Here is a 21,994-nt window from a genome sequence, read left to right on the forward strand (position 1 = left end):
ATTGGATTCCTCTTGTTAAATTTCTATGTGTAGTTCACTGCAACATAGCACAGACATTGCTAAGTTCTTGCTGAACTCTGATTCTGCCATGAAAATCTGCCCAAAGTACACCTTGGGTTGAGATTTGTTTCATTTCAGGAGAAAACTGAAAATGTGATTTGCACTGCCTGTAATATTAGGAAACAGAGACTCCACGTGTTTGGTCTTCCTTCTTCATGCTCTGTTCCAAACTACAGTGGCTTTAATTTAGAAATCTTTGCTGTAAAATCCTCTTTTTTCCAGTTGCTACAAAATGTTTAAAGTTTCAGCCCAAGAGAGAATCTTTTTGAGAAATGGTTTGGGAAGTCTGGAGAAGGGTGTAGGCTGACTGAAAACTCAGATATGCGATTTTGGGAAAGAGTTGAGATAAGAACTAGGACAGAGTTTAGATCCACTGAAATCCACTGTAAAGGAAGGCCTGGACACATCAAACATACAAAGTAACTAGGAAAAGTAGGACGAGAAGTCAGGATGTGAGAAGAATTAGAACTGGAAGAGAAACAGGATAATGAAGGAGACAATGGTGGGGAAACAGAAAAGAGTGAAAGTGCTTACAGTTGCTAGAGCAACTTTCCCACCAGAATGTAGAATTCCTTTAAGAGTTTAGGAGAAAGGAATAAGCCCAATTGGAGGAATATTTGAGCATTGATCATGTTCCGTAGCTGCTAGAGTTACCTGTTTATCCCTAGTGCTGGAATTCTAAGTTTTGATTTGTCTTTCAACTCTGTTGATGATTTGCAGAGTTTCAGATAGCATTCACAATTCTTAAAATGATGTTAAAGTTACAAAATTTAAAACTGAGCAAATGATTTAAGTTAAGATATCCTGGGCAACTTTAATTTTATCCCCTGTGCATATACATTATCAGTTGGTTTCAAGTCTTACTTGACTGCATACTGTTTTTTCATATGTTGTCAGTGCCATTCGGTGGATGGGATGGCTGATACACAGGAGTGAATCAGGGCTGTGTAATGATTGTCACTTGCTTCACTTATTGCAGAAATTGGGAGGTGTTTAGGGAATGAGATACAGGAGTGCAGCAACAGGGCTCTGAAGTCTTGGAGGTATATATCTATATACCCCACCTTTTCCACTGCAGAAGTACTGAGTTAATTCCTGTGAGGCTGATTGAGCAGACTGCGAACATCTACAGTACTCTAAAAATACGTGCTTCTACTACATTGAACTTGACACCTCAAGCTCTGGTGGGTGTTTGACAATTTTGCCCTTAATCTCTTTCTACGCCGTAGTTGGATGTACAAAGTGATTGTACTAGTTCAGGTTCACCATACTGAAACATTAAGATGATAAAGCCAATATGTTTGTGAATTCCTTAGACACTCTGAGTGAGTGTTGTCAGTACCCACAATGAGGAAAAAACACCCTGGAGAAATAAATAATTCTGTTCATATTCAAATAACACAGTTCATAAATAATATGTAACTAGTAAAACAAGCTCTTTAAATCAATGGGAAAAAACTGAATAGTGTTTCAGTCAATTAATACTATTGCTCCTATGCTCTGAATGGAGTAGGAAGAGGAAAATAGCTTCAGATATGCAGACTTCATGATAATTTAATCTATTGCATAGCCTTGGTTTTGGTATTTCTTGCATTTTCTGTTTTCTGGATTCAGGGGCAAGTTGAAAAATTCTTTCTGGGTTTTGCTGTTGGCTTTTGGAATTGGACTACATTGCAGTCTTCAGATTTGTACCAGTTTTATGAAGTGGGAAGCCACTATTATCTTTGCCTTACTTGGTGGGAGGAAAAGTAGGAAAGGAGGATGATGTATTAGATTTGTAAATTAACACCTTTTAGCCCCAAGCTTGTATAGTACATGGGGAGTAAGCAAGTGGAGAGAGAGAGAGACACATGCCTCAAAGGATGACTCTGGTTCCAAACAGAATGTATTAAGCTTCTAGTTAGGGTGAAATTAAGTAGAAAGTTTAGTCTCTTCGCAGTTACATCTAGAGATTTCACCCTCCTAACAATTACATCTGCAATTACATTGAGATATAACTACTACTGTCTGATCTATAGAGGAACTGTGCTTCTGAGCACCATGTCAGGTATGTAACTCTAAAAACCACATTTTTAAAATAATTGTGTGTTTTATCCTTGAAATACTTAATGTTGTTCCTGGAAATACTGTGGAATATAAAGTCCAGTTTCTTGGTGGATGAAGGTGTTTCCTGCTGAAACAGTTGCAGTCTGCCTGGCTATTGAGAAACGTCATTTCCATTGAAGTACTTTAATATTAATTGTTTTTAAGACTCCCCTCAAGGAGTAGGCTGGAGTCATATTCATTTATTCAGTGATGATGGCTATTGGCCAGTGCAGCAAGAAAGGCCTCTTAGCATGATGTGTTAGGGCATAGTGCCAGACTGTTACAGCTGCAAAGTGTCCAGATGGAATTTGGCTTATATCCTGTCAGTTTAGAGCACACACGAAGCAAACATGCAGATGCCCATATGAAGTTGTGTAGAAAAAATACACTTAGTTGCTAATTCACAGTAGTCTTGTGGGTTTCATTCTGTGGATCCCTAATTTCCCCCTCACTTTGAACTATGTAGTCTGCTAAGGAATTCTGTCACCACATAGGTGAGGTGCTTAGGATTACGTATTCTATACCACCTATGCATGGTAATGACCATGGGTTCAACCTTGGTTTCCTTCAGTCTAGATGAAAGGTGCAATGAAGCAATTTCAAATTATTGACTTGGGAATCTTAAAATCATTCTAGGGAAATTTTGATGTGATTTCATCCAATTTGTGTACCATATCATGCCAAGTTACAAAATATTTGTACAGATTTCTGTGGAAGGGAAGACACTATATTCGGAGAAGGTGTGAGGATGAAGTCCTCATATGATTATCCTGCTACAAAAGCAGGATCAAAAGCCTTTTGGACTCTGCTTTTGCTGCCATTGAATTTGTTCTGAAATCAAAACTTGTATTTGTCATGACAAATAATTAGTAGGTAAAAGTGATGTTTTTTTCTTCTGAGACAAAATGACTAATGAAGCACTATAAAGATTGCTCTATATTGAGAGTTCTTAGAAACATTTTCTATGGCTTAGTGGGATTTTATCTCCTTACTTTCCTGGACTGTCTGTAATGCTTTAGGTACATATGTGATTAGGCTGGAATTCCCTTTAGATCCTGTGAGGTTTTAGAGTGAGTTCATTTCTGTGCATGTTCAGAAATGCTTGCTGCAGTTGCTAGCTCCATGAAGCGTGTATGCACTTTACCCTGAACCTTCATTAGATGTAAACCAGAAGCTAAAGCACCCAGTTTAAAGAAAAAAATTGCCCTAGGGAGGCAACTGAAAATTGTATAATCAGTCATGGAGGATGGAGCACCCAAGACTGTGATTTCAGAATCCATTTAAGTGTTCTAAGTTAACGTTGCTGATGAATAAGGTGGCCTATGCCTGGCTGCATTTTCCAATCTCCTCCCTTGCACCAGCATTTACCGTTCATGTGGCTGTGTTGTCAGCCAGACCTATTCCCTCAAGTGACCCTTTCAGTAGCAAACACTTAAATTGGCTAAAATCAATCATGATGCCCTGCACTGGCCAGACTGATCTTTCTCTGGGTGTTCTTTTATCTATCTCTTGTGATTTGATTAAAAAAAAAAAAAAATTAGGCTGTTGTATCAGGTGCTTCCCCTGAATCAATCACCTGCCATTTCAGTGAGACAGCATCTTAAAATAAGCATCAAGCTTAGTCTGGATTATACGATCTGAGAATTCTGTGTTCATTGTGGATTTTTTTTTTTAAACTAAAAAAAACAAGGAATTAATTTAAATGTCAGCAAGATCAGCTTCCACCTCTTTTAGTGAAAGCATTCAGGTCAGTATGCTTGTCTTCAAACCCCAAACTGATTCTCAGGTTTCCCCAAGATGCCAAAAGTCCCATCTGTTCTCTACCCAGTTGCCAAAATCTCCAGTGTCCGTTTTGGCAGTTGCAGTAATTTGTGTTTTTCTTGGCCAAAACTATCTTTGATACAGTAAAACCTGAAACTTAGAGAAACGTAAAATATGGGCACTTCAGCATCAAAGTGGTACAAACTGCTGTAATAACTGTATTTCCAACTTCATATACATGTATGCTTCTTAAAGATTATGCTTCTGTCACATATATTGCACACACAGATGAATTTATAGTTTGCTGTGGCATTGGGATAGCATTATAGAATTTATTTTCAGCTTCTTATGGAGTGTACTGGAATCCAGTTGTATTTGAAACAAAAACATGAAGCTACGTGGGTTGGTTTGCAGATCCATTGTGGTACACGTAGCCCCCTGTATATGTATGACCAGTATTTAGGAGGACTATATTAGAATGAATAACTTCCCTCTCTCTCTCTCTCTCTCTCTCTCTCTCTTTTTTTTTTTTTTTTTTTTTTTTAAACAGAGGCTCCAACTTGGGAAAAAAGAAGCAACACATTTGTCACATACCAGGATGTGGCAAAGTATATGGGAAAACTTCACATTTGAGAGCTCATCTCCGCTGGCATTCTGGAGAGCGTCCATTTGTTTGTAACTGGATGTTCTGTGGCAAAAGGTTCACTCGCAGCGATGAGCTCCAGCGACACCGAAGAACGCACACAGGTTTCCAGTCTTTGATTCTGCTGTATTTAACTAAAGCAGTGCTGTGGACAGGGCTTGGATAAATAACTTGTAAGAGGAGAACAGCTCTTTGAATTGAATTGATTTTAATGCAGTGTGATTTCTCTAAAATCAGCTAATACTTACTGATATTCACTCACTTTGGAATCTTTGGCAGGTCTGACTGAGGAGATAAAACGGCCACCTCTCGATTCAGAACTGACATTTACGGTAGTGTTTAATGTAGCTTAATCAGAATACTTTGATTCAGGCTCAGCAATGCAGTTCATTTTTTGGAACCAGATTATAACTCTTTTTTTATCTTAAAACTTCAATTAGAGAAAAATAGAGGACTAGGTGGCCTGGAGATTAGATATAATTGCTAAGATCAAAGAAGAGCATGTGATGGTGCATCATTCTGCATCTTTTAGTTTCATGGTTAAGACCACCCATTAGGAACTTCAGTTTCACATTTCTCCTTCTGTCTAATATGAAGAAAATAAATTAATGTAGATATTCCACCTTTTCAAGGAGCAGCTAATTTAAAATGTATTGTCTGTTTTGCCTGTTTTCCTACAAACTAAATCCATATTTGCATTCTACAGGATGTTTACCTTTTAAAATCATAGTATTTGAAAAACCCATAGATAAATAATTTTTGTGCCTATCAGCATTTACATTGCCTAGAAAAATGTCTCTGGATGTCTGTGAAAAATATTCCATGTTGTTGTTAATGGTGTGCTTTTGTGTAGACATTTTGGATACTTGAAGCCAAGCTGGGATGTTACAGTTTGTCTGGATGGACAGACTGATGGTTTCTAAAAAAAGGCGAGTTGAATGATCCAGTTCAGAGGGTGTGGTTAATGGCTCCTAGTGTGCCTGCCTACCAGTAAAAAGTAGAGAACTGCAGGGATCTATCCTTTGACCTCTTTTAAAATATTTATCGCTGGCCTGGAGGAGTCAACAGAGTTTACTCTTCTTAGGTTTGTGGATGACCCCAAACTGCGGTGACCAGTTGATGCACTTGATGGCAAGGCTGCTATTCAGGGGGACTGAGGCTGAAGGAATGGATTAACAGGAATCCTAGGAAATTCAGCAAGAATAGTCACAAAATACTGCACCTGGGATGGAATTAACACTTAGAGTAATGCAGGCTAAGCATGGAGAGGTTGGGAACAGCTCTACTGAAAAGTACCTGGGAGTCTTGATAGACAAGTGGAACATGATCAAGAGCCAGCAGCAATGATGCCCAGAGCTGTATCAAGAGAGGCAAAGACCCTAGTCCCAGGGAAATGATTATCTCCCTCTTCTGGTTAGACTGCATCTAGAACATGGCATCTAGTTTTCAGCATCCAATATAAGAAAGACATTGATGACAGGGTTGAGTTCAGTAATGAGTGACCAAGATGATCAGGAGGCTGGAACACTTGCCTTATGAGGAAAGGCTGTAGGATTCAGATGCACAAAGAGAACAGTAATGGCAGGGGGAGCTTAGTAGTAATTTTCTAGTTACCTGCAAAGGCCACCCTTAAGAAGGCAAAGTTACTTTCCCTGATGGTGCATTCATTGACAGATGAGAGACAACAGGTGTATGTTGAAATAAGAAAGGTTTAGAACAGCTATAAATAAAAACTGTAGTTGTGGGAATAGCCAGGTGCTGGAAGAGGATGCCCATAGAGTTCCTGCAGTCTCCATCCTTAAAAGTTTTCAAGAAAACTGGGTAAATTCCTCAGCAATCAGAGCTGATCTCATAGGTGGCTGCTTAGGAAGAGATCAGAACAGACTTTCAGAGGTCCTTTCAAACCTGAACTACTCAATGCGCTTGTGTGTCGGTTTTAAGTGTGATTCTGCTCTAGGTCATAGTCTTCCCTGTCCATCATTTGGTAGGTTTTGTTCTCCTCCTAGAAGTTACTTATCGGTAATAATTGCAGTGAAACTTAGCAGCCTGAGGATATGAGATGGCTATGTTCTCTAGCATGCCTGAAAGATCTCCCCAAACTTGGTGACACAGAAAATTAAATTAGTTCTTGTATAAAGGATTGTATGGGTGTCAAGAAATGTAATACACAAGTTTATCATGTTGGATCAGTTTCTTCCTCAGTACAGTTTTTGTTAGAATTCTGATTCTAAAAAGCAGTAAGTTTAATTTAATTGTTAATGTTCTTGAATATTTTTTTTTCTTCTTTGACAGGTGAGAAGAAATTTGTCTGTCCAGAATGTTCAAAACGCTTTATGAGAAGTGACCACCTTGCCAAACACATTAAAACACATCAGAATAAAAAAGGTATTCACTCTAGCAGTACAGTGCTGGCATCAGTAGAAGCAACATCTGATGATACTTTGATTACTGCAGGAGGAACAACACTTATCCTTGCAAATATTCAACAAGGTTCTGTTTCAGGAATAGGAACTGTTAATACATCTGGCACCAGCAATCAGGATATTCTTACCAACACTGAAATACCTTTACAGCTTGTCACAGTTTCGGGAAACGAGACAATGGAGTAAATATTACACAAGATACCTATTAATTGTGGTTATTTTTATACAGTAGTGAGAAGAATATTGTTCCTAAGTTCTTAGATATCTTTTTATTGATGTGCAAAAATTTTTGGATTGACAGTAACTTGGTTATACATGACACTGAAATGCCTTACTTTGTATGATATTCCATAGTATATTAAAATGGTAAAATTGCATGGGTTTTGTAGGTACTTTTGGAATCTAGAAGAGATGAAATTTTACCAAGTTATATTAAAAAAAAAAAAAAAAGAATTTAACGATGGAAATGGTAGTCTAACCAAATGCATCAATCCTGTGTGGTTTAGTGTAAAAAAAATGAGAACATGTTGGTATTTATCTATTGTAAGATAAAAGAAGTTGATGGGTGAAAAGAAATCACATTATGATAAAAGAAATTTTGTAATTTTCTTGATGACTGGAATTTTTATTATGCATAACTGACAAATCAAGTTTCCAAGCAAATGTTACATAGTGTAGGCTTTACTTAGCTCATCAACTTGTCATTTTGAAGCTAATTATTTTAATTAGGTTAACTATGTACAATATTTTAAGCATTACTCTTGTAAGATTTTGCAAACTACATTTTAACATGGAACTCTAGGGATAGTCACCTTTTAAATCCTGTTGAAAAGCCATGTTTAAGATTTAATTTGCCAAAATGATGTCTTGTTAATATTCTTTCAATAACCAAGGTGGGCAATATAACCAATGTTTAAAAAGCTTAAAATGTTAAGAAAAATAAATATGTATAGGTTGAAGCATTTGGGTGGTAAGGCAAATGTTATAGTGAGGTATATCCCTTCTTTTGAACATTGGAGGACCAAAAATAAGGTGTATTGCGTCTCAGCAGTGATTTTTATCAAACCTTTTTCCAAAAAAACATCTGTCTGCCAGGGCCTTAAAAGCCATCATGTAAATTACCAGTAAAATATAACATATGCAAATACAAAAGAAAAATCACTTCCATATTGACAGTACTCCCAAACATATGGATATAGTCATAGTGAACTAGGGGGGTTATGAGGTTTTTATTTGTTTGTTGTTTAGTTTTTGGTTAGTCAATCTGCATTTAAATATCAGCCATCTTTCCTTTTTTGCTTCTTCCCTTAAAAATTGTATGTATCCAGTACATTTAACTGATAAACATATATGTTTTTTATTATGCTGAATTTTCTTTTTATTTTTTAATTACTGTTTATATTTTCAATTATAGAAAATGTACAAAATGAAGTTATATAGCCAGTCTGTAAGTGCTATACCATTTTCAAAAAATGTACAACAATAATTACTGCAGTTCACCTATTTACAAACATTTGGAAATCTGTTCATTTGTTATTCTTAAAACCACCTCAAATTTAAAGGCTACCTTATTGTACGTTTAAAGTGTATTATAACAGTGTGGTAGTTAATAAAACACTATTTTTTTTTCTTTTGACTTGAGTTTACTGTGCTTCTTGTTAACTAACAAGGTGTAATTTCATAATACGTTTTGATAGCCGGAGATGTTTTATTATTGCACTAGGTGGTGGGAAGCAGAAACAGTGTTTCCTTTCCCTATGGGCACAGAGATGGTAATTTTCCACCTCCTTGCTCAAAAGCCCCCACCTGTATGTGGTGGACACGAATGTGCTGTGTTGGTGTCGGGGGGACGTTTTGGTGTTCTGCTGAGCAGGGCATGCAGAATATGTAGGCCCCATCCTATAGATTGCATTTAAGTCCTCTGACACGTGCACAATACCTGGAGATTAATAAGGAGCTGTGGCTGAGAACTGTGAGAGTAAAGAGAGTAATAGTTGTATATGATGCTCTAATGAAAATGAAAAGCTTTTATTTGTGAAGTCTAATGTCTTGGGAGTATCAAATGACAGAGGACAGACTAGGATAATTTAGAATAAACCCAGCAGAGTTCAGCCTAGAAAAATGAGAACTGGAAGTCATGTAGGAAGGATTTTCTGAATTTGCAGTTTAGTGGAAAAAAAATAATTAATGCAAATCTTTTAGAGATTCAGAGCAACAGAAATTGACAGGTACAGAGAAAAGGGAGTTAATTCACCATCAGTTTAATCGTCTGTTTAATAAAATGAAAGGATGAAATTGGTTGGGATGAGAGCAGCAGCTTGAGGGAAGGCAGTTCTGCTTAGACTTGCAGTGTTCCATGGATGTTGTCAATATATTAACATACTCTGAATCCACTTCCTTTAGGCAGGTGAATGAGCTTGGTTTTCAAAAGCTGTTTTAGTATACAGAGCATATTAGTATATTTCTGATCCTTAGCTTCTGTTTCTCATCTCTTAGCCATCAGTAGCTGTATTACTGCATTATTTTAAGTGGGAGGGAAGAGGGCTACTTTCTTATTCAAACTGCTTTTCACAAGTTTTATGGAATGACATTTTCACTGATGTTCATCTGTGGGTGAAGGTGTTTTGGTGTCAAGGGTTTTGATGCCTCATTGCTGAAGATGAGATTGCTTTATTTCTCAGAACTTTTATGCTCACTACATCAAGTGGTTACTTGAATTAGTGTTTAGGTAGCACATTTTAAAAAAAGATATGTTGTTGTTAAGAAGCCTCAGAAGGTAGATGTTTTGGAAGAAAGTAACTCTGGAAGTCTCATGGAAAGCCTGCAGCCTAAGGGCTGTCTGCCTCATGGCTCACAGCCATAGTGTTTGTGTTGTGGGATAGTAATTTCTGAAAGCTTCCTGCTCACCTCCAGGGTGTGGATTCACGAGCCCAAGTGTAAGATCTTTGGTGTATCTAGGATTGTTGCTACCTCATGGCTTGCTTTCCTCTAGGCATTCATGTGATACCAAGACAAAAGAGTGCATTTTGTGGAATGCTTTCTAGTTCTTCGTGGGTTCATGACAATGGTTGCTTGGTGTGCTTCTTGCTCCTTACTGGTACAGTTTGTATCATTTTACATCTTTATTTTCATGTCACACTTCTCGCTCGTATAGGTTCTTGGTATGGGAGCCCTTAGATCCTTGGTTGGTTTTTCTCTCTTGCAGTCTTGTACAACTACTAATTAAGAAGACCTTAAAACTGGGTCTGCAGGAGAGTGTGAGCTTGAGAGCATCGTGTTACCAATTTCAATGGTTCACCTTTCAGTAAGTAAAAGGCCTGTCTGTACACTTGCTATAGTCTTAAGTGTTCCTGGGTTCATTCCTGAATGAACTAATGGTTTGATCCTTGCAAGTTACAAACTAACAGTGATTCTTGCAGAGAACAAGAGCTTTTAATCAGTTACTTATCAGGTCAAGGAGCAATATGACTAAGGGTAATAACATCACTGAAAGGCTTGTGAGGAGCAAGATTTCTGGTCTGATGATGCAGATTTTCCTCTGGCATGGGACTCTGCAGAGCACTTTTCTGGGCTTGTCTGAACAAGAAGTGCCAGGCCTTGGTTTTAGGTATGTTGAGCAGCTGGAATCAGTAAGATAAGCCTTCCCAATGGCTTCAGGAAAGCTCTGATACGTTGCCTCACAAGTTTTCCTGGATATTGGGGAATGAAGGAATGGAGCTAATAGTCACCTGTCAAGAGTGGTTCTTGGCTTCTTTAAGTAAAGAACTAATGGGCAGCTGGCTGTCTTTCCTCCAGGTTTTTACCACTACCATTAACACCAGGAGTGTGGTGCATGTACTGTAGAAAAGGGCAGAAGATGACATGGCTGAGTTAATTAGACATGAATAGCAGCCATTTTCCACAACGGTGGGGAACTAGTGGTTGGCATCATGTTGTTCTGTGCTCTAGTTTCTAAAAGATGGTATCAAAAGGAAGCATTTTTTACAAGCCTTTTTACATACAATTCTTTCTTTCATCTTGGAACTAAGGAAAAAAAAAGCCATTTCTGACTCAAAACAGAATCTCTGTGTAATTCCAGAGCTCGCTTTGGCATCTTGACACTGACCAAGCCTCTGTCTGGACAAGTTGGTACCCTTCTCTATTGCTGAGTTGGCAGAAGAATGCTATGAAAATTACCTGCAAGGAATAACCTTCTTTCCCCAGCTATGGTTTCTCTTTAGTCAGAAGACTCAGTTGCACAGATTTTGAGCTCAACATGAGATGGACACCACCAGGAAAATGTTCCAAAGCAAGATTTGAAACTATTTTTGTTGCTTGAGCACTGCTTTTCTTATGGCCTCCGAAAGTTCAAATCTTGATCGTGCTCCTGGCGTGCCTACAGATATAACAAAATTTACTTCTCTATATATCTTAAACATAGCTGCATTTTTCACAAAACTAGTTGAAGAAAGTATCTTTGCAAGGATTATAGGCTGACGGGTCACCATAGCAAATAATTTTCAAACAGCAAAAATCAGTTGATAAGTGGTATCACATAATCCAACACACCTTTCTCTGGAAAGGTCTTTCAGGAAGGAATCTTGTGACCCCTGACAAGAGAAGAACCATCAGAGAGATGGTTGAGCTGGGTTCCAGGCATGGACAAAATATCACTGAAATATTATATCATCTAAAGCATTCCCTGACTTTCACGTATGCTGGGCCACTCACTTACCCATATTCTTAAGTTCTCCCTTCTGTTTCTATGGAACCTGCTCCTCTATGTGTATATTCACACAATTTTATTTATAATTTATGCAGAAGCACCACAAACGGCTGCTTCATCACAGTTGCTTCCTAACTGGATTTTTTTCTTCCATCAGGATATGTTTTGATTTGACAAACATGGGAGAATGTAACAGTCTACTCCATTATGTTGCTATCTGAAGAAATGGCATAAGGTTTGCAGGGAAAATCAATGGGATTCTGTGCATGTGATTACCCTGTGGTGGAGACATCATGATGATGTTTGATAGGACTGTTCTACATTTACTGCTGAATTGATGCCTAATTTCTGTCCTCTCTCTAGGCCACTGCATGAATCATTATCAGTAGATGGGGAAAAGAGTAGAATACAAAAAGATCCTGTTGCTTCTGCCACTGTGGTTTTGGAAACTTTTTTTTTTAATTCTGTCAGCCATTCTTCTCCATAGAAGAAGGTACTAGATGCTGATTCTAGTACTACAGGTGGTACTGCTGGAAGGTTTAGTGGTGAAAACAATGGCTTCCGAAAGGGAAGTAGCCCTGTCTTGTTAGCTAGGCTGCAACCTGCACTGGGACCTTCCACTTTTCTGAACTCCTGCTACTTTTGGTTATACTCTTTGCCTCTTTGAGAGAGGTTGAGTACAAGCTAATCTGGCACAGCTGCATCCCTTACTATGTAAGCATTGCCTCCTTGATGGGACCTCAGCTATAGCCTTGCAAAAAGAAGTGTAATGTTCAAATGTGGCTGGAGCAGACAGACACTGGGCTGTATGGCAGCCCTTTGCCATAGTTTTCAGGAGCAGCATGGGGAAGTGCATAAGAAGACCTGAGGTACGTGACCTGGTAAAAGCAGCTTGTACCAAACAAGCAGGTAAGGAACGAGTGCTCTTGTGGACTGGTAGGAAGACTTGTGAACATAAGGACAAAGTGAGGATGGTGGGAAAGAGCTAGGAACAGATGGGTTGGATAAGTGACTTGGAGTAGGGTTGCAGAAGGCTGTGGAGACACACAATAGTAAGAGTTAATATAATTTATGGATCCTAATCCCTGGTGCTCCACTGAAACCCTCTGAGGTCTGAGTTCTCCAGACAAGTGTGACTGAAGCTGTTTGGTGGGTGGGCTGTTGATGAGTCACACAAGAGGCAATAAAGCAAGGAAAGGGGGCGCAAAAAAATAAATTGAGAGCTGCATAAAGCGTTCTAACACTCATCATGCTTTCACAGCAGTCCTTACTGCCTTTTGGTTCTTTACTGACCTGTGCCCTTCTCTGTCTTTTTGTAATTCTGCTAGGTCATAGATACCATAATCCCAGCAGAAGCCCACATGCTAGACTGAGGTTTCCCATAGTATGCATATTGCTTGAGGACTAATGAAATTTGTATCTGGAAATACGCACTGCTATAAATGATTTATGATGGAGAAAAACAGATACGTGTTGAAGCTTGAACTGTGCTGCTTGAGCCACGTTTTGGCTGATTCCTTTCATGTGAAGTGCAAGGATACTGTGTCTAGTTTAGGAACTAAGTACGGGAGAGTGGGTTGGTCCTGTGCCAGCATCAGGCTTGCTTGCCTCTTCACTTCTGCAGCCCTTTTGCATGTTGGTTTTATTTATTGTCTGAGGAAAAGGTTATTTCTCAGCTGCCCAGCCCCACAGGCCTTGTTTCCCTGCTGTGGTGAGGGCTGGTCTCCAGGGCTCTTGCAGCCACCCTGTGATGGTCCAGGCCCCACAGGATGCTGGTGGTGGGCCAGCCACAGACCCCTCCATCTCCACAGCCCCACAGCTGCCACAGGCCTGTGCACACTGACACGCACACAGAGCACAGTTAGAGTAATATTATTGCTTTTGGGGACCATCCCCAAGGGCTGCCCAGGTCCTGCTGAGAGGGAGAAGGGCGAGCAGGTGGTGAGGGTGGGGGGGACAGGCATTGGCAGCCTTTGTTTTTAAGTGATGTTTGGCCAGTGTGCTGCCATGCTGGTGAGAGGTGAGGCGGTGTCATAGGCACTCATAGGTATCATAGCCTTGTGTTCCTGAATTAAATCCAGAGTTCTGTCTGGGGTTATTTGTGCCAAAACTGCTGTCTGAGATAATGGGATTTAATCATAATTTTTCCATGTACATTTGTAGCTGTTTTTACTCCATGCAATGTGTCCTAAATACATAATTATTTAACAGCTTGAAATGCTTCCAAAGGAGCTATTCAAGTCTTTTCTGTAAATAACAAACCTTTTAAAACTATATTAATTCTTAATGTCATTTTGGGACTTTTCTTACATTTCCTTAAAAAAAAATCATTACCTCCCCAGTCAGTATTTACCTGAAGAGGTAAAATAGTGCCATTTTCAGTTGTGCTAATTAGCTTTTTATGTGACAATTATGTATTTGCTCATCTGAGATTTGGAGTGAGAGGGGTGTTTTCCAGCTTCCCTGGAAGTCTTAACAGTCCTCAGAGGAAGAAGTAGCTATAAAAAATATTTCAAATCGAGAGGATTGAAGGATGTGGCAAATTTTACAGTTTTCCTGTTCAGTACAGGTACAATACTGAACACTAGTGAGTGGGAATAATCATGGACAAGCTCAAACTTCAGGAGCAGAGTAAGGGAGGTGAACTGTCACTTCCCAGTGTTAATCCCCTCACTGCCTCCATTTTCAGTCTCAATTAATACTTGGCTCCTCTGCAGTTCTCCAAATTTCTTAGAATCCTCTTTGTTCCTCCTGCCTCTTCAAGCAAGAGCAACAGATGTTTCCTGTTTATTTCTGGAAGGCAGAGAGCTTTGGGGTAGAAATGGTCAAAACTTTGCTCTGTCCTGCTTATGAGTGAGACAGTGTGTGAAAAAACAAACTGAGGACCCTGTTCTTGAATGTTGAACATGTGAAAAGGGGGCAGAGTTAACCGGCCTGATGTCACTTCAAGAGATCTTTATATCTCGGAATGCTGAGGTTAAAAAAGCTGTTTGTTAATCTTTCTTGTCCAGTCATGCATAGATTTCAAAACTTATTCAAGACTGCATTATCCCATGTTTATAATTTCATGCAATAAAGCCTATACAATTAGAGAAAATTCTCACTTCTATAAAAATATATAATTATCTTTACAAGTTCATAAATAATTTATTGCTTACGCACAAGTTACTTTCTTTTGTTTTGGTAAGTGTTATGACAAAAGTCATAAAGGGATTGCCATATTAAAGCTCAGTTCAGTGTTATACCACAAAAAATAAGTCAAGTGAAACACTTATTATTTTGAGTAAGGGCTCTGAATTTTCTCCCAGTGTTCGTGACTTTTGTCATACTTTTGACTAGCTTTGAAACTCAGCACCAAATACTGTAGGAAGATTGTAGATTTCAGAACAAGAGCATGTAAACAACTGTAAAAGATTACAACAAATTTCTTTAAAAATTAATAGTTATCTAAGTTATTAAAAAATTAATACCAACCCCCCCCCCCTCCACTTGGCATGTCAAATATAAAGAGTTTGTAATCTGAATGTTTAAAGACTGGCGTGTGCATGCAAAATGTGATTTGTTTTTCAAGTGCACTGTTCAGTACATATTAGTGATCCCTGCAATTTAAACTGACATTTCTCTTTGAGTATATTTTAACCTGTGCTTAATCTGAGGAACACTTGATGTAGCATAACTGGAAAATGCCACAGAGTCCAAAAGTTTTCTACTCTTTTCTCGTTTAGGTTCTATGTTTGACAGCACACTTTTTGATATGTCCATTTACTGTGTGCAGATGACTTGCGCATAGCAAACAAGTGAAATTTGAATTTACAGTCCCAAGACTTCAAAACCAGGCTGAGAAACAGGTACTGTATTTGAGGATTGTCAGGTAATGTGGGGCTTTGTTGTTTATGAACGAGATCTTGTACCTGTTGACATATATCCTTTGTATCTGTAAACTTACTAAGGCAAGTGTATCATTGCTTGTTAACTCAGATCCCTATTTCTTGAAGGATGAAAGTTTTGTATGTGCTAAGGAAGAAAAATGGAGAAGTCCAAGACTAGCTATAAACAAGCACCTGAGCTAGGAGCACATACTTTCTTGATTCTCTTCAGCCAGGTAAGCATAAATACTTGCATGAAGCTGTTAAACTCTTTACTTCTGTGCTCTTCTCTCTCATCCTTTTCATTTCAAGGACTACAGAAGGCATGCTAATGGCAGTCAAGAATTGTGTGGAATCTTCTCCCCCTGGATGTTTAGGAGATGCAGAATTCCATTCAAGGTGTTTATTAATTTGAGACAGCTGCTTTAATGGGCGCATCTGCCACATTTGGATCAGAAGCAGACTGTTTCTGTCAGTAATCTCTCTGTCTTAACATTCTATTTATCTATCTCCTCCCTATTATTTATTTCCCATAACTTTTGTCTCTCTGGAGTCTTGCCTTTTCTCTCTCCCTGTTTTAGATAATATAAAGAGTACATTGCTTTAGCCTTTCTGAGCAATTTTTAGTTCTTACACATAAAAAATATTGTACAGTGCATTACTGACTTCTGCTAGATTCCTTTTGATAAAATTTCTGCTGTTACTACCCAGAACTTCACCAAATTCTGGAGCAGTCATCTCTTCCATTTTAAAAGACTTTTGAACATCAGAATATGACATGAACATGTGACCATATTTGAGGATGTCATGGTTCGAAATTTGGGGTTTGCACTAGTGAAAAAACAAGTATCATCTGTGAAAAATCAGAATCCATCTCTGGCTAAGCTTGGCTCTCTGAGTATTCAGCTGTATGAAATGGCCATTAATTTCAAAGTTGTGCCCACTTATGAAAAGAGAGATGGCTTTGACTGCTACAAACTTTATGGTTGGAAATCTGTTAAATAAATAAAGCTGCATAGAGGAACAGAGGGCTACGGGCTACAAAGGCAGCCCAAAAACTGAGCTACTAGAGATGTGCTGATTACTGTTGCAGAATGGAACTGTTTCTGAAACTATAAAAGCACAATTAGAGGTACAGCAAGCAAATAATAGATTCAGTACTCTTTATGGAAATAGGATATTGCTGAAATGGAGGCTTCTGTATCCACACAGAAGAGAATGAAAAATCAGGAAAATACAGAAGGATAGCAAAGCTCTTAATTCAGTTTGAAGGAAATCATACAAGAATCCTAGTATTCCCTGATAGAAAGAAGGAAAAAAAAGTTTCAAGAATATTATGTGATTATTAAGGAAGAGAAAGACAGTATTTTTCTGTATAATTTTGAATTTTTTATATAATAGGGGTTTTTTGTTTTCTATTTTTTTCATCCTGTCTTTATCTTAGATTCAATTATGTTCTGACTTCCTTATATTCAGTTTGGCCTTGCTGGAAAGAAGTTAAATGGCATGGTCAGCCCACACATCTATTACAGAGATTCACTTAGACTGGAGTGGAGGCAAATAGAAAAAATCTTCCAACTAAACTTTTTTTTTGGACATAACATAGTGGACTTTGAAAGAAAAGGTGGAGCTACCTGAAAAATGGTGTTTCTTCCAAGAACACTGATGGAGTGGAATGCTTACATTATGAGAGAAAAAATGTAGCAGCTTTGGCAACAAAAATGGAGAAAAGAGGCTGATAGAAACAAATCACTAGATGAAATAAAAAAATATTTGGCAAAGAAGCAGAGGAACACAGATTCTGAAAGAGCCCTCAAGCAGCTTACTATCCTTAGAGGCCAATTAAACCTTATCAGTCAGGAAAGACAGAAAGAGCCCTCTGCAGGCTTAATGAAAATTTATATCGGGCAAAATAAAGCCCTGAGATTATTGGCATATAGGGTGTAGAATGGTAAGAGAAACAAGCTAGCTTAGCTATTAATGATACCAGGGTGGTATTTACATTTAAAACAAAATATATTTGTAAGGTCTTTGAAGGTTTTCTGTGTCCATCTGTATGCTAACAAAAAATGAGCTCCAGCTGACAAAATAATGTATGTAATGAAGCAAATATGCCCCCAGGTTCCAGCTGCCCAAATCACCATTTCGAGCTATCTGAGTAAGAAAAAAATTAGAAAATATCTTCGGCTAGCCTGGAGATTGTGTCTTTTAAATATCTTCCAAACATCTTACTTAACAACTTGTAAAGACTGGTCAGCTTTTGCTTTTGGTAGTTGATACATTGCTTAGCAAGAGCTGGCTAAAGCTGGCTAACATTTAATCTCTGTTAAATGTCATTGTTGTATAGTATATTAGAAGGATATAATCATCAACATAGACACAGGTTAGAGTAAGGTCACCAGTTACTCAAAAAACCAGACAAAGTTATGTCTCTTGCCCTGTGTCCCCATATCTTGGACCTCCAGCAGCCATTTAGAGGTGTGGCAATTGAAGGCTATTTTACTGGCATACCACTTTACATAAAAAGAAGTTTAAGTAGGAAATTCATGTTTTCGTTTTCCCTATAAGTCTCCCTAAAGAGTCAAATACAAAAATAAATTGGAGAGATTTGTAACTCAGACCTAAAATCAATACTTCTCAAATAACCACTCTTCAGACATATAATTTTAGCATCTTCAAATGAAGTGTATACCAAGCCCCTTGTGACTGCCATCTTAGCTGTTTTGAAAGTCAGTTTTCTTCTTTCACAGGGTGCTCATATCACAGTGAAAAAATGGACTCTGAGTGTAGAAAACCTAAGAGGCAGGATCTAAACCCCCCACATTGCAAAAGGCAAAAGGAACTAAGGAGTGATTTATATTTGATCTAGAAATAAACATCCAAATTTTGTTCCATATCTCCTTGTTTAGATTTCTTAAGGGCAGGGAATAGGCTCTGGATATAGGCTTAGTAGAGAAGATTAGTCCTCATCCACAGGATTTTTTTTTGTTGTTTGCACAGGATTTCCCATATTTGCCTTCAGAATTCAATTGCAGAATTTTGAAACATTTCTGAACCAATTCCTGCATGCTTTAGGGTAATCCATTTTCTTCCTCTTTCTCTACATCTATCTGTTGAAGTACTTCCTATGGATATACAGTGCTCTAATTGCTTTTCATGCTATACAGTTTCTGTTACCCTTACAAGTAATATATAATTTAAAAATTATTTTAAAAGATTGAGAATGTAGATATCTATCACTGCATACAAGTGAAAAAAGTTAAAATTGGAATGAATGTTGTTGCTTTATTTCTCTGTAGTAAAAACTGTTATCCCAATCCTTTTTGCTCTATTGATTGATAAGGACTCTCAACTACATGAAAGTTCAGATGTAGGCCCAGGTGCACTTTAGCCTCCTGTTAAGATGTTTGATGATGACCAAAACCTCGTTGTTCCTAATAACTGAGGCTGTTTCTCAAAATGTCTTAGGTCCTTACAGAGAGCACTGAATCAGCTTTCTCCTTTTAACAGCTGGCTTGCCTCATGTAAACACCTCCAATAAGGTGCAAGTCAATGCTATCCCTCATGGATATTTTCACCACAGCCCCAAGTGCTTCTTTCCATATGTAAGCATTTGAGAGTACCTTGGTCCTGCAGTAAGGTACATCAGGTAATGACTTTGTAATGTGGCCTGTCACTAAACAGACACTACATACAGACTATGAATTGACTCTTCCTATGTGAACAGCTGGCGTGCAAGGTGGGTTTAAAGGCATGCTACTGTTATTCTGGTGTCTGTACAGTCATTGTAGACCTCCTATTGCTGAGAGGTTTCTTTCAGAAGTGTATTTTACCCCCATCATCTCCCAGATTCACATTTTAGAACCTAAATTATGTCCCTGCATTTGACTTACTGACAGATTCTACTCAAACTGAAACAGTTAAAATGGCTGGCCACACGCAGTGCCTGAGGATGTGAAAATACATTTTGAAAAGCAGCAAAGTAAAGCAACCTTCTTGAAGAATTAATGGCAGCAAGAACTTATTTAACCTTCCCCTAATAGGAGGGAACCACAGATGAAGCTCATTCTTGATACTGTATCTGGTTATGAGTATGACAAGAAGACACGTATGAAATTCTAATAAAACTTTTTTGTTTAGTTTAGTGAAGTCAAAATAAGGCTTTCTTTTGTCTTTATAGAGAAACTGTAGGGTTTTTTCCATGACTTTGTTCTCATGATGACCAGTAACACATGGCAACAGTACTAAGGCTGTATCTGCTTTTTACACATTTACAAAAGTAGCAATTTTCCTATAGAACTAGCATAAGGAAATTTATATCCATATATATATATGAGAAGTATGGATAGAGTATATATATAAAACTTGGGTGGCAAGGAATAATATTGTTCCTGAGACAGAAATTTGAAAGGGAAATGCTTAAGGCCTGTTTATCATTTATTTTTATGTTCTCATTAGAATTAAAATACCAAGTGATTGCAAAATGTTCAGATCCAGAAGAGATCACCATTTTTATTTTATTGGCCCCTTCAGAATTCCCATGCTTGAATTCAAGGGAAGAAGATCCTAGTTTGGGGCTTATTTATTTGTCTATTTTACTCTGCAATCTAAACAGTTCACCTGTCCTCTTAGGCCTTATCACAGAGTTGTATAAAGACCATGACATGAAATTCCTTTGGAAAAACAAAGATGCAGTGGAAGACAGTGAGTATTTACTGAGGGAAGAAAGGGTTAAGGCCTGGGACTGCAGAGCAGCTGGAATATGTTCGTTTTACAGGAAGGCAGCCTGGAGAGGGAGTGTGAACTGCCAGCAGGTGGCTGGGAATGGCTGGATAACTCAGTGGTGGGACTATGAGAGCTCTGCCTCTTACTCTGATGACTCAGCCAATTTCAGCTTGTTTTTCTTTGTGACAGGGGACTTTTGTCAAAGCCCATTACAGTAAATTTAGCATTTCCTTTAAATATAATAGGTTCTGGATCTAACCCTGCTTGTTTTGACAGTTTTTGTTTGCTCTGTCTCTTAAAGCTTTACCTTACTCTTTCTCAGATGAAGAAAAAAGAGCTGGTTGATTGCTAGACAAGCTTCAAAGAGTGAGACACTGATTCGTCCCTCGGAGAAACTCCCTCCAAGTCAAGCAGACATTGTTTTGGTGAGAGAAGCTGCAGTAGACAAGTGTGGGAAGAAAGGTCTGCTGAGGGTTCTCTCCCTTCTGCAGCAAGGAAGGTTATGCTGACAGAGCCAGCTGCTCTTACCGCAGGGATGCTTTGCTGTGGTTTGCAGTACTGGTCAACGTCCTCTGAGTCCTAGTCATAAAATGGGCTTTGCTGTGGGTGGCACTGTACAAACACAAGAAGCTGGCCCTGCTCCAAAGACCTTGCAGTGTGGGTGTAACCAGGAAGCAGAAGACCCAATGGAAGTGCAGGTCTGGGAGCAGAGCACAGCAGTTTTCTCAGCATTTAACTGACATAGGGGTGAAAAAGCCCAAAAAACAAAGAAGTATGAAGGAAGGATTTGAAGATAACATGGTCCTGCACAGTTATTTCTGAAAATCTCCTCCCAAGCATGGAAAGCAGCGTAGCTAATTATATGTGTCACTATTTGACCATCCAACAGGATGGCATTTGGCAGGATTTGAAGAAACCAAGATGGTAAGAGCTTGGAGGAGACTTTTGTCTATATGGATGGTTGGGAAAAACTTTACCTCCTGCACTAAGCAGCAAGGCTCTGTAAATATTGTATATAGCTATTAAGAGAGGACCTGTCGAGAAGTCTAAGTTGAAGATATCTGAATTACAAGTTTGACGGATTGGCAGGATGGCAGTATTATGACAGGAGACCTTGTGCAAGGTTAACTCAGAGAGAGAGAAGGGTGAGGATAGTAGCAGCTCTGCTTCAGCCACAATGATCTTCAGCTAGTGATCCAGAGAGAGCTGTCAGAGAAAAGAGGAAATTCATGTACTGAGAGATGCAGGTGTTAGGGAACTGAAGTACTTTGTGTTGGCATGTGTAAACTATATTTGAAGTCAAAACAGCTGATTTCTGGGGGTGGGGGAAACACTAACCAGAGCCCCAAAGAAGTTGCAGTGTAAATACAGGATTAGAGAGTTCAGATGCAGACAGGGGAACGCAAGGAAAGAAAACACCTGACAGAAAGCTGGCAAACTGGAGGGCATAATCACAGGAATTTATCCATGGAGTTCCTGCAAAGGCAGGCAGATATTAGAAATAATCCCAGTCAAGAAAGACCAGTGCATCAAGAAGAGTGTTGCTGACTGTTGAGGTCAACTCAGTAAGTCAGGGGATGGTGTACTGCAGAAAAAATTCAGACAGAAGAGATGGAAACAACTTTAAAAAGTACATACAAGCATCATACAAAGGTGAACATACTGAGGGTTGGTGGTGGTTAGGAAAATGTTCTACAGAGAATATAGGAAGGCATTTTACAGACAA

General features: G+C 38.6%; 1 protein-coding gene across 6 annotated transcripts in view; it reads left to right on the forward strand.

Annotated features, from left to right (window-relative positions):
- SP3 (Sp3 transcription factor) overlaps window positions 1–21,994 on the forward strand; it is a 73,259-nt gene that overhangs the window by 25,779 nt on the left and 25,486 nt on the right. For 2 of the 6 annotated variants that reach the window (XM_082284725.1, XM_082284726.1), the window contains exons 6-11: window positions 4,457–4,653; window positions 6,842–7,039; window positions 10,178–10,276; window positions 15,403–15,525; window positions 15,673–15,779; window positions 20,591–20,693. In XM_082284725.1, coding sequence (XP_082140851.1) covers window positions 4,457–4,653; window positions 6,842–7,039; window positions 10,178–10,194 — 412 coding nt within the window. In that variant the 3' untranslated portion in view covers window positions 10,195–10,276; window positions 15,403–15,525; window positions 15,673–15,779; window positions 20,591–20,693. The other 4 variants (XM_082284728.1, XM_082284727.1, XM_082284729.1 and 1 more) reach the window with 4 other exon arrangements.

Source organism: Coloeus monedula (genome assembly GCF_965178545.1).
Source record: "Coloeus monedula genome assembly, chromosome: 7".
Taxonomy (NCBI): Eukaryota; Metazoa; Chordata; class Aves; order Passeriformes; family Corvidae; genus Coloeus; species Coloeus monedula.